Source organism: Marmota monax, unplaced genomic scaffold (genome assembly GCF_021218885.2).
Source record: "Marmota monax isolate L192 unplaced genomic scaffold, Marmota_monax_Labrador192_F-V1.1 WCK01_AAM20220418_F8-fsc00008, whole genome shotgun sequence".
In the NCBI taxonomy this organism is placed as follows: Eukaryota; Metazoa; Chordata; class Mammalia; order Rodentia; family Sciuridae; genus Marmota; species Marmota monax.
In genome coordinates this window covers 26,639,550-26,652,232 of record NW_026694432.1, presented here as the reverse complement: position 1 = coordinate 26,652,232, position 12,683 = coordinate 26,639,550, and the positions used below count along the sequence as shown (strand labels likewise).

The following is a 12,683-nucleotide window of genomic DNA, read 5'->3' as shown; positions in this document are numbered from 1 at the left end:
CCCTCCCCTCACCTGAGGGCACTGGGGGGCTACCGACTGCACACTGGCAAGGCCACCAGGCTTAGAAGGGAAGGTCCCCGGCCCTCGCCATCCCCACAAAGACCAGGCTCTGACTAGGTGACAGGCATTTTATTGGGTGGCACGGTGCACCCCGCCCCCACCTCACAGTGTAGAACCAGGACTCCGCCAGCTGCTCCCACAACCCCCCACCCACATGGGAGACAGACAGATTCTGAGGGACACAGAGCCCACGCCCAGGCGGCAGGGGTGTCCACCTGGGCTGGGGGCCACGGGGTCAATCAGGTCACTTAGGAACAGCCACACCAGGGTCCCAGCATGCCCTGGGACGGGAAAGTGGCTCCTCCTGAGCACCAGCACCCAGCCTGGAGGAGTCACCCTGGCTATCGACTGGCTGCCCCCACGACCGGGCACTGAGGGGCGAGCCCCAGGCCACTCACACTAAGGAGAGGGTCCACAGGGGCATCAGCATGTGCCCGGGCAGAATGGGCTCTGCAGGGGACTCCTGGCCGGAGACAGCCCTGAAGTGGACGTCTCTATGGGCGGGACTGCAGGGCTAAGGAGCCCAAGAACAGAGGCCCCCACAGGGTGTTGTGGAATCAGCCCACACAGGACCGTCCCTTCCCCCACGGCGGCGGCAGGTGGCCAGGAGCGGCGGGCCTAGGCCAGCACGGCCTGGAGGAAGGCACGGCGTGGAAGGCGTCTGGCTGGGCGCAGGGCCCTGGCTCAGGTGGGTCTGGACACAGCCAGGAAGGTGAGAGGCCCAGGCCACGGAGGGCAAGGTCAGAGGCGCCGTCCGAGCCACACCTCCCCTGGGACACCTGCAGGGGGAGCCGGCGAGCAGTGAGGCTCCCTGGGGCCCCGAGCTGCCGCCTTTCCCCACAGGGTCCCAAGAGCTGCTCCCTCTGTCCCCCATGTCCCTGAGCCCTCGGGCCCAGTGCGGGAGGGGGGCAGACAGAGAACCTGCCGGACACCAGGGTCATTCCTGCCAAATGCGACTTCCAGGAGGGCCGACAGGAGAGGGGACAGTGTCCTGTTCCTCCCCAGGCACCCGACACCAGTGACCAGGAGGGCGTCCAGCGTGGCTGTAGAGGGGAGCTGTCCGCGGGAGCTGGCCAGGGGTCTGGGTGGACACGGGCGATGGGGAGGCTCGGGGGTCACTGCATATATGAGTAGCGCCAGTCCCCCAGGGGCGCGTGCGTCTCCTTGATGACCTGGGGCGACGTCCAGCGCAGGATGTAGTGGGGACCCCCCGGCTTGTCGTTGGTTCCTGTGGAGAAGACGGTTCTGGTTTTCTCAGAAAAGACGAAGGCAGAGGAGCCAGGGCGGGCACCAGCGTGGGCAGCGGTGGCGGGGGAGGGCGCTCCCAGCAGCCAAGGCCCAGAGCGCACCTGGCCATGTGCATGGGAGGCGGGGGCTGATGGGCAGGCGGCAGGGAGCGCTGAGGGGGCACTGACGGGGCCGGACACCTGGTGTGTCGCAGACAGGAGGGAATGTGCCTCTGGCCCTCACGCCGGGAGCAGCCGCCCAGGAAGCCACCCACGTGTCGGAGGCTGGACCTTCAGCCCCTGGTCACTGGGTGGAGACGAGGCTGACTGCGGCTCTCATGGCCAGACTACGAAACGGAGCCCCCACAGACCCGGGTTCGAGTGTTCCCATGGACAAGCCCATCCTCCCGAAGGGAGGGTGCATACGGACGCCATGACTTGGGAACCTTCTGGCCTTTGCCCTTTCATACGGCTGTTCACCTGAACCCTTTAAAACAGACCCTGTGCCAGGTGCGGTGCTGCACACCTGCAATCCCAGCCGCTTGATGGCTGAGGCAAGAGGATGGCAAGTTCGAGGCCAGCCTCAGCCATTTAGCAAGGCCCTAAGCAACTTAGGGAGACCCTGCCTTAAAATAAAAAATAAAAAGGACGAGGGATGTACCCAGTACCTCGGGTTCCATCCCTGGTACCAAAAATAAATTAGAAAATTAAGTAGACTCTGTGAGGTCTGGGGTCGTGGCTTAGCGGTAGAGTGCTTACCTAGCAGGTGCCAGGTGCTGGGCTCAGTTCCCGGCAAAAAAATAAAACCCTGATAACATGTTCTTTGTCACCTCCTTCTTAGGGGTCCGAGAAGCACTTAGGAATACCAGAGGGCAGAAAGCACCTTCAAAGACACAGTAACAGAACACATCCCAAACCTAGAGGGATCCAGGTACAGAAAGGCCAAAGGTCACCAGGGTTAACTCAGCCAAGACATCGGATAATTCAGTTCTCAAAGGTGAAAGTTAAAGAAAAGCTTCTTAAGGCAGCAAGAGAAAAGGAACGATTCACACAGGGGCCTAATCCCTTTCAGGCCTGGGGACTGGCACGAGGTTCTCATGTTAAACTGGGCACAGTGGCACGCGCCTGTAATCCCAGGGACATGGGAGGCCGAGGCCGAAGGATCGCAGATTCAAGGCCAGCCTCGGCAACTTGGCAAGGCCCTGTCTCAAAATAAAAAATAAAGGGCTGGGAATGGGGCTCAGGGGTTAAGTACCCTGGGCTCAATCCCCAGTGCCCCCCCCAAAAAAAAGATGTTAATAAGAAAACACTGGAAAATATAAAACTGGTAAGAGTACGCGGACATATTCAGAACGCTCTAGTATTGTAAACACAGGGCAGAAACCATTTGCAGGGTTTCTAAGAGTAAAACCAAAAAAAAAAAGGACGATTCAAAAACAATGATAACTACGTTAATAAGTTGAGAGATAAGCAATACAAACAGGTACAACAGGACATCAGGCAGAGTTTCGGGGTCGCAGCGGTTGACTGGAGGGTTGTTTCCTTGCTGGGGATGAAACCCCCGGCCCCACACGTGCTAGGCAGGCGCTCGACCACTGTGCTACGTCCCCAGCCCCAGAGGGTTCATCATGATATCCTCTCTCTTATTCTTATGATCATATTAACTTACTGTCCTTTCAGAATCGTTGTTATAATCAAAAGATAGTTTTAAAGGCTCACAGGAATCCCAAAGCAAAAAAAGGTGTAGTAGTCACCAGAAATAAACACCGAGGAATCAACACACACCGCTAGAGAGAGTCACGTGATCACAAGGGAAGCCGGTGCGAGAATGAGAAAGAAACTACGATACAACTACAGCAGGACCTCACCTATTGATGATGACCTTAAATGTGAGTGGATTAAATTCTCTAATTCAAAGGCAAAGAGTGACTGAATAGATTCCCAAATAAACAAATAAATAAATAACGGCTGGGGTGTGGCTCAGTAGCAGATCGAATTGTCTAGCACAAATGAGGCACTGGGTTCGGTCTTTAGCACCGCATAAAAATAAACAAATGAAATAAAGGCATTCTGTCCATCTACAACTACAAAAAATTCAAAAAAAAAATTTAAACCCACCCACATGTTGCTCATAAGAAACTCACTTGGCCCCTGAGGACACACAAGCCTGAAAGAGACAGGATGGAAGGAGGCACCCCTGCAGACAGAATCCAAAGAAGCTGAAATAGCCAAACTTAGATGACACAGATTTTAAACTAAAGTAGTAAAAAGAGGGCTGGGGTTGTGGCTCAGTGACAGAGCGCTTGCCTTGCATATGTGAGACACTGGGTTCGATCCTCAGCATCACATAAAAATAAATAAACAAAATAAAGATATTGTGCCCATGTATAACTAAAAAATATATTTTTTAAAAAATTAGTAAAAAGAGACAAGAAAGGCCATTACATAATGATAAAGGTCAGTAAGAGGAAATAACTCTGAATAAATATGCAACCAATATTACAGCACCCAAACATAGAAAGCAAATGTTAACAGACCCAATGAAAGAGACACCCTCCAGTACGATACCAGTAGAGGACTTCATTCGACACCCCACTTTCAGCAATGGATAGATCAACCAGACAGAAAATAGACAAGAAACAGAATTAAATTGCATCCTAGACCAAATGACAGCCACAGAACATTCCACCCAACTACAGAGCACAGACCCTTCTCATCAGCACAGCAACGTTCTCTAGGACACATCACATGACAGACCACAAAACTAGTTTCACACACACACACCCCACTCCAAAATTTATTTTTGTGGTGCTAGTGATCAATCCCAGGGTCTTGCGCACGCCAAGCATGCACTCCACCACTGATCCACACCCAGCCCACAAGAAATCATTAAAAATAAAACTGGATCAAGTATCTATTTTCCAACTACAATGCAATAAAACTGGAAATCAAAATGAGAAAACCCCTGTGAGTACATGGAGATCGAATACCTTACTCTTCAATAACCAATGGGTCAGGAAGAAATCAAGAAGGAAATTTAAGAATCTCTTGAAACAAATGAAAATGGAAGCAAAACACCAAAACCTGAGGGATACGGCAAAAGCTGTGCTAAGAGGGGAGTTCATAGCAATCAGCACCTACGTTTAGAGAAGTAGAAAGGTACACACCAACAATCTACCCCTGGGCTGGGCGGGGCTCCGTGGCAGAGCACTCACCTGGCATCATGAGGCACGGGGTTTGATCCTTAGCTCCACATAAAAATAAAATAAAGATATTGTGTCCACTAAAAAAAAAAACTAAAAAAATAAATATTTTTTAAAAAATCTACCACTACATCTCAACTTGAAAAAAGAGAACCAAACCCAGAATCAGTAGAAGGAAAGAAGAATAAAGATTAGAGGAGAAATAATTAAACAGAGATTTTTTAAAAAATGGAAGAAAGAGAGAGATTGAAGAAAAGAAGGAAGGAAGGAGGGAGGATGGACAAACCCTTAGCTAGACCAGGAAAGGAGAGAGATTCAGACAAGACCAGACAGGAAAAGGGAGACATTACAACGGACCCCACAGACCTTCCGTGATGACGCCAGGATCACTAAAGAGCGTCATGGACAACTCTATGTCAAAAACACTGAGGACCCAGGAGAAGCAAATCCTGGACGTACACATGCCTTACCCAGACTGTATGTTTTGTTTTGTTGAGGTTTTGCAGATGGAATCAGGGCCTCACGGGTGCCAGGCGAGTGCTCTGCCACCAAGCCACACCTCCAACCTGACCAAGATGGCATCACGAAGAAATAACAAGCAATGAGACTGAGTCAGTGATGAACGTCTCCCACTTCCCAAGAAAACCCAGGGCCAGGCAGCTCCACTGCAGAGTCTACCCAACGCTTAAGTAAGAACTAGCACCAACGCTTCTTAAATTACTCCCAGAAATCGAAGAGCAGGGAAATCTCTGAATACATTCTTAGACCGACATTACCCTGAGGTCCAAGCCAGACCAGAACATGAGAAGAAAACTACAAGCCACTATCCTCGAGGAACACAGATGCAAAATCCTCAGTAAAATCCAGCAAACTGAACCCACAGTACATTTAAAAGATTATTCACCATGATCAAGTGAGGTTCATCCCACGGATGCAAGAATGGCTCAAGACACCCATCTAGGAGTACGCTACGCCCTGTCAGCAGAATGAAGGTGGAACCACATGATCGTCTCAGAAGATGCAGAAAAGACACATGATGGAATTTAACTTCTCTTCGTGCTGAACAAATTAGGAACAGAGCTCGACATAATAAAGACGATCCATAATAAATCAAGCTGAAGGCGTTCTCCCGCATCTGGAACAAGACAAGGACGCCCGTGTTCAGCACCTTCATTCAACATGGCTAAGGGGGAGGAATACAGGGCACCCAAAGCAGCACAGAGCTAGTCAACTGTCACCGTCTGCAGACAGAGAACATACGGAGAAATCCCAAAGACTCCACCAAAAAACTATTAGAACTAATCAATGACAAAATTGCAGGATATGAAATCAACAATAAAAAAAAACTAGTAGCATTGCCATTCGCCAAGAGCAGATTATCTGAAGTAGAACAAGAAAGCGGTCCCATTTACAATAGCTACAAAAAATTTAAATACCTACGAATAAATTAACTAAAGATATGAAAGGTCTCCACAATGAAAACTATAAGATGTTAGTAGAAAAAATTGAAGAGGGCACCCAAGGAAGGGAACACATCCGTGTTCACGGATTGGAGGATCATAATTGTTCCACTGCCGGAAGCCATCTACAGATGCCACACAATAAGTTCTTCACAGCACCCTTAAGAAAGAACGATCCTAAACTTTGCCTGGAATCACAAAAAGCCCCGAACAGCCAATGTAATCTTGAGCAAAGTAATAACGACAGTGAAGCAGGAGGCACCACGCTACCTGACTTCAAAACAGACTGCAAAGCCGCAGACATCCAAACAGCCTGGTGTTGGCTTAGAAACAGACACACAGACCGATGGGTCAGAGCAGGGAACCTCAAGTCCAGCCACACCCACCGTCAACTGAGCTTTGACGAAGGCCCTGAGGACTCACACTGGGAAAGACAGGCTTCACTGAAGGGTGCTGGGAGAGCCGGGCAGCCACGAGTAGAGAATCAAACCAGACCCCATCTCCAGCTAAGAGATCCCTCTAAATGGATTAAGGACTTAACTTTAAGACCCCAAACGTGAAACTGCTGGGGGAAGGGAGATGCTCTCGGACACTGGGATGGACAAGGATTTTTTTTTTTTAAACGAGATCCCAAAAGCACAGGAAAGAAAAGTAAAACCAGTCCAGCGGGATGGCTAAAAAGCTTCTGCCCAGCAAGAGGGACCAGCACGGGAAAGAGGGGGCAGGACGGGGGCGGGGACTGCACACGACACACGGTCAGGGCTGAGCGTGCAGCGCACGAGGAGCTCACAGACTCAACTGCAAAAAAACCCGATTAGAAGTGGGCAGTTGACCTAAACGGACATCGCTCAAAAGAGGGCAGACGAGAGGCCAAAGGTACGTGAAAAAATGCCTGGTGACACTAATCACCAAGGAACAGCAAACCAAGCCACCACGTCACGCGGCCTCACTCCAGGAAGAACGGCGGTTCTCAAAAGCACAAATGATGACACGCCGGCACAGAGGTGGCGGAGGGACCCAAGGCACTGTTGGCAGGGACCTGAGTGAGCTCAGGTCTGTGGAAAACCGTCCGAGGCGCCTCAAAAACTGAAAACAGAACCACCATATGACCCGCAAGCCCGCCTCGTTTCCCTTCAGGAAATGAAATCCATCTACTGAAGCGACACCCGCACCCTGTGTTCCCCAAAGCTGTCCACAACAGCCAAGAAACAGAAGGAGCCTCAGTGTCCAGTGTCCATCGACTACGGACCACGGGGTACTATGCAGCCATAAAGAGAGAAACTCTAACTGGGGCACCTGTGATCCAGCAGCTCAGGAGGCTGAGGCAGGAGGATCACCAGTTCAAAGCCAGCCTCCGTAACTTAGCAAGGCCCTGAGCAACTCAGTGAGACCCTGTTTCAAAAATAAAAGAATAATGATGATAAAAAGGGCTGGAGATGTGGCTCTGTAGTTAAATACCCCTGGGTTCGATTCCCAGTAACACACACACACACACACCAATGACCTATGTTTTGCGACAACATGGATGTCACTGGAGAACACTGTGTTCAGTGAAATCTGCCAGGCACAGAAAGACATGCATCACGGGCTCTGTCTCATGAGGAATCTAAAAAGTTGATCTCATAGACACTGCGAGCAGAATTGGGGACCAGAGCCTGGGGGAGTGGGAGAGGGAGGGCGGGGGCTGAACAGGACGGGCAGCTCTGGGGGGCTGCTGCTGGCTGATGGGAGGCAGCAGTCACACGCCATCCATCACACAAAGCTAGGAGGGTTTTGACCGTCTCCACAACAAAGAAAAATGCTTGAGGAGATAGATATGCTTAACCCCATTTGAACATTACATAACGTGCACGTGTACCGAGACGTCACGTGGAGCCCGCTGATCACTGGCACCCCACTAATACCGTTCAACTTTTATGTCTTTATGTATCAGTTTAAAAATAAATTTAAAAAGAGAAGAAGTTCAAAGTGTAAAAATATATAAGTATACACATACACACACATATACGCCCTTGGGAATAAACCACTAACAGTAAGTGACCTTTCCTGTGAAAAGTTATAGCAAACCATACAGAACCTGAGGAGGAGGCTGCTCTACAGCCAGTAGGACAGAAGCGTGGGTGACCCAGGGACCTGCCACCTGTGACTGCCGTCTGATGTGGGAGCACTCGAGATTGGCCAGGGAACTGCAGGGTCTGTGCTGACCTTGGGCATCAGCTTCGGGGCCGAGGTAAGCTGCAGGACGCCCAGGTGTGCCTGCCCACACCTGGATTCATCCCTGGCTCTGCCACTAGGGGGCAGTAACCTTTGGCCTCAGTTTCCCCATTGTGACGTAGAGGGCTTTGCACTTAGCGATCCTGGCCTCTTGGTCGGAAATGCAGGGGCTGCAGCTAGAATCTCAACCTCCTCACACCTCATCTCCTCCTCCGTAGAATGGGAAGCAGGAAGGCCTGGCTCATGGGGCACTGGGAGGACGGAACGGGCACCTCCACCCGGCCCACAGGAAGCCCTAGCACCCCGTGCCATTCCTATGTCTCCTAAACCCTTGAGAGGAAGGAGCTAGAGTCTCTGGCCAGGAGCTCGGCTCCGCTCTGGAAGAGGGACCCACTCACCAGAGGCGCGGGCCCCCCCGAAGGGCTGCTGGCCCACCACGGAGCCAGTGGACTTGTCATTGATGTAGAAGTTACCAGCAGCATTCCTCAGCATCTTTGTGGCCTCCTGGATAACGTCCCTGAGAGACAAGGCACAGGGAGGAGAGCACCTGCCCAGGTGCCCTGCCGGCCCCAGGTCCAACCCCATGTCCCTGCCCAGCCCACCCGGGCTTTCCAGTTAAGCACGAGGCCACACATGGACAAGTGGCACTGCTGGCTGCTAGGGGTAAGTGGCTAGAGCCAGGCAGTGGGTCCCTGAGCCTCTGGGAAGGGGATTAGCACACTCCCTATAGGGTCACATGAAGGGTCAGAAGCACCTGAGGAAGGGACCTGTCCAGCCCAGTTTCCCGTCTCCAGGAGCAGGGGACTCCCAGACCCCAGCAGCCCTCTCACTCCAATCCCACCTCCACTCTCAGAGACAGACACGGTGGATCAGCTCCACGGGCAGGGACACACAGAGCCTCAAGACGGACATCAGGGACCGCGGTGAGGCAGTCCCTGTTCCTCCTCTGCTAGGCCACAGGGCAGTCACAGGGCTCAGTGGCCACCGCCAGATCCCTGTCTGTCAAAAGCTGCCCCAACCAGGCCCCTAGAGATCAACTCAGCAGTCCTGGCGGGGTCTGGATCTGGACAAAGAGCCCTGCGGCTATGAGGGCCACCTGCCTGCCTGTCGGGGCCAGGGGCAGACTCTGGGAGAAAGCAGGGCGGCTTTGGTACCAGCACCAGCCCAGGAGGCGGGACAGGGCAGGCCACTCACTTATCCTGGGCGAACACTGCCCCCGTGAGGCTGTAGCTGGTGGTGCTGTCCACCAGCTGCAGGGTCTCCCGGTACTTGTCCTCAGGGTAGACGTACACCGTCAGCACAGGCCCGAAGATCTCCTGGGAGGGAGGCCCAGGTCAGGCCCTCCTGGGCTCCCAGGTCTGCCTCCCGCTTCCCAGTCCCCGCCTGAGGCCACACCTCGACCCCCACAAAAAGGGCCAGATGCTGCTTCCCCAGGGTCCCTCCAGGACAGCAGTTGAGGCCAGCTTCCCGCCCCATCCACACACTCCAATCCGGCGCCCTGCCACAGCCACACCTGGGAGCAACAGTTAGGCCCTCGGAAATGGGGAGCTCCCAGGAAGAGTGGGTGCTGGACGTGTCTGGGGACACCACTCCCTTTCACAGTCCCCTCTGCCGCCGAGGGGCTGGGGAAGAGCCGGCAGCTGCCAGCCCTGCTGTCCCGGGCAAATGTCTAGACCTTGAGGAGCCTGTCTGGGCCCAGGATGCCGCCCCAGTCACCTCCTTCATGATAGGCTCCTGGGGGTCCTTGCTCTCCACAATGCAGGGCTCCACGAAGTAGCCCACGGAGTCGTCGCACTTGCCCCCGGCCAGGATGGTCAGGCTGGGCGAGGAGCGCGCATGCTCCAGCCACTTCCTGATTCGGCTGAAGGACTGGGTGGAGGGGGGGCGGGTCAGGGTGGCTGGGAGGTCATCTAGCAGCAGCCCCCACTCACACCCAAGGAAACGAGTCATGGACAGAGGGTGAGGTGGGGGACACTGGGAGCAGGTGTGTGTGTGTTCGTGGGGGTGTGTGTGTCCGTGGCAGAGCTGCGGGTGTGGTGTAGACACGCATGCACGGGCAGAAACAGAGACACACGGGTGGCTTCAAGGCTGTGCATGCGCACGGATCTGTCACGTGGGTGTTTGTCCTACGTGCTGGGTACATTCTGTGGACCCACACAGGGCTGCAGAGATCTACAGGGTCCTTGCTCTACAGAGATGTGCTTTCATGGACACGCGTGTACGTGCGCACATTTGCACCTGGGCGTGCCCATGCACACGAGAAGGCCTGCCTGTGTGTGCATGTGAGTGTGCATGCGCTGCCTCTGTGTGTGCATGTGAGTGTGCATGCGCTGCCTGTGCGTGCGTGTGAACGTGCATACACACAGATACACAATTTTGAGGGGCTTTCTGAACCTGGCTCCAGGGTCACTGATGACTCTGCTCCTTCCAAGGCCAGGGAGGGACTGTGTGGCTACCAGGCAGCTCGGAGCAGTGGGGCTGGGTCCCCGGCTCCTTCCCTCTGCCAGTCCAGGGCTCAGCCCCCAGGCCTGGCCTGCTTCCTGCCCCTTACCTTGGCATCAATCACTGCGGAGAAGAAGGTTCCAAAGTCCTCTGCAGGCTGGAGGCAAAGGAGGGAGACCCAGGAGAGATGAGGCCCTGCAGGCCTGGGAGGAAGGAGCCCCTCCCCGGGCCCCCCTCCGAGAGCGCTGCCAATCCCATCATCACCCGCTGGGCCGCGGTGGGGGGCGGCGCCACTCACGTTGCCCACTTTGATCCTGCTGTGCTCCTCCAGCAGCCGCCCTTTGATCTGCGGCCACAGGGAGCTGGGCACGTAGAGGCGGGAGCAGGCGGAGCACTTCTGGCCGCCATACTCGAAGGCCGAGCGCAGGGTCCCGCTCACCACGCTGTCCACATCGGCCGAGCGGTGCACGAAGTGGAAGTTCTTCCCGCCGCACTCTGTGGGAGCCGGGTGGGGAAATGACAGGGGCTCCCCAGCCCCCCGGCTCCCCAGCAGCCCAGCCACCGCCCACGCCTGTCCACAGGCCTTGTGGCCATGGGAGGGGGCAGGGCTGGAGCCACACATGGCACCCCAGGAGCCACGGCCCCCCGGGAGCCACGGCCAGGCCCTTCTCCTGCACCACAGAGGAGAAAACGGAGGCCCAGGAGGGTGAAGGGCATCCGAGGTCAACAGCTCCGACTCACGCAGCTAAGGAACGGGGACTGTCCCACGCAGGGGCAGAGACAAGACCAAGGTCAAAGCCTCCCAAGAGCCAGGCCACCCCAGATGCGGGCACGAGGGAGAGAGGAGGCCCCAGCGTCCACACTGGCCGGGCCTCCTCCCTCCTCACGGTGGGAACCCAGCCCCGGGTCATAGTGTGAGGAGCTTCCGGAGGGTCACCTCACCCTCTGGCCACCATGTCCCCACTAGGGCAACAGCAGCCAGAGCCCTGCCACCTGCCAGTCCCCATGGCTGTAGCAGTTCCCCAGAGACCCCGGCCCTTCGTCGGACCCCCCATTGTAAGACAAGAAGACAGACAGCTGGAGCCTGGGCTCCACGTGGGGCCGTCGGGAGGAAGCAGGAAGGAGGCTGAGAACAGAGGACCCCACGTCCTCCACCGGGTGGCTCCCAGCTCATCTCAGAGGCTGGATCGGGGTGCACTGGGGGACCAGGGACCAGGAGTCGGAAAATGTCATCGCTGCCCTGGAGGGGGCTGGCCTCCTGAGCCCTCCCCAAGGCTCCTGCCGGTTCAGGAATGGGCTCCATGGCCCACCTCACCCGGGGGCCCAACGGCTGCACCGCCAGCCCCAGCTCTGCCCGCGCCCTGCGGCCGCGTAGCTTCCTAGGTCGCCCCTCCGGGGTCCTGAGGCTGCAGGGAGATGCTCTTGTGGGGTCGCGGCACCTTCCAGAGGGCTCAGTGAGTTTGGGAAACTCTGTATGGCCGACCTTGCCCTTGAAGTGTACGCGGTGCCCCTGAGAATTAGCAGCCGAGTCCTGAGGAGAGGACCCCACTCTGTTTTGTTACCCAGCAGGGACCAAACCCCTTGACCACAGAGCTGCGTCTCTGAGGGGAAATCATGTCTGGGCCAACCAGAGCCGGGCCTGCGGCCGATCTGCTCCCTCGGCCCCTCCCGGCTCCAGGCACTGGCCTGGGTCCACCATGACACACGTGGCAAGGGCATTTAACATACGATTGAAGAAAACAAGCCATTCGGTCACACGAGCCACGGCTCAGGTGTGACGGTCACCTGTGGCTCCTGGCTACCGTCCTAGAGAGGCAGGTACATGTCCCCTCATCACAGACAGCGCCACTGGACAGTGCCGGGGCCCAGACAGCTCAGCACCTGATCCCTGGTACCAGCACCTCCTCCTCCCCCTCATGATGGCAGGGAGGTCCCCAGCCCTGCAGGGTTGGAGTGGGAGGGGTCCTTACCTCCAGCCAGGCGTGGGAAGGTTCGGTACCGGTCCAGGTTCTGGGCCACCTGTTTCCACAGGTGTTTGAAGGTGCTGGAAGCAGAGGACAGGGCGGGTGTCAGGGCAC

The 12,683-nt window shown here is 55.3% G+C and overlaps 1 protein-coding gene across 3 annotated transcripts in view; it reads right to left on the bottom strand.

Moving 5' to 3' along the window:
* Nucleotides 1–110: 110 nt before the first annotated feature.
* Nucleotides 111–12,683, bottom strand: part of Aldh4a1 (aldehyde dehydrogenase 4 family member A1) — a 29,682-nt gene continuing 17,109 nt past the window's right edge. For all 3 annotated transcript variants that reach the window (XM_046468850.2, XM_058571113.1, XM_058571114.1), the window contains 7 exons: nt 12,576–12,649; nt 10,904–11,100; nt 10,715–10,762; nt 9,880–10,032; nt 9,358–9,479; nt 8,562–8,680; nt 111–1,288 (listed from right to left, as the gene is read on the bottom strand). In XM_046468850.2, coding sequence (XP_046324806.1) covers nt 1,176–1,288; nt 8,562–8,680; nt 9,358–9,479; nt 9,880–10,032; nt 10,715–10,762; nt 10,904–11,100; nt 12,576–12,649 — 826 coding nt within the window. In that variant the 3' untranslated portion in view covers nt 111–1,175. The remainder of the gene's footprint in view (nt 1,289–8,561; nt 8,681–9,357; nt 9,480–9,879; nt 10,033–10,714; nt 10,763–10,903; nt 11,101–12,575; nt 12,650–12,683) is intronic.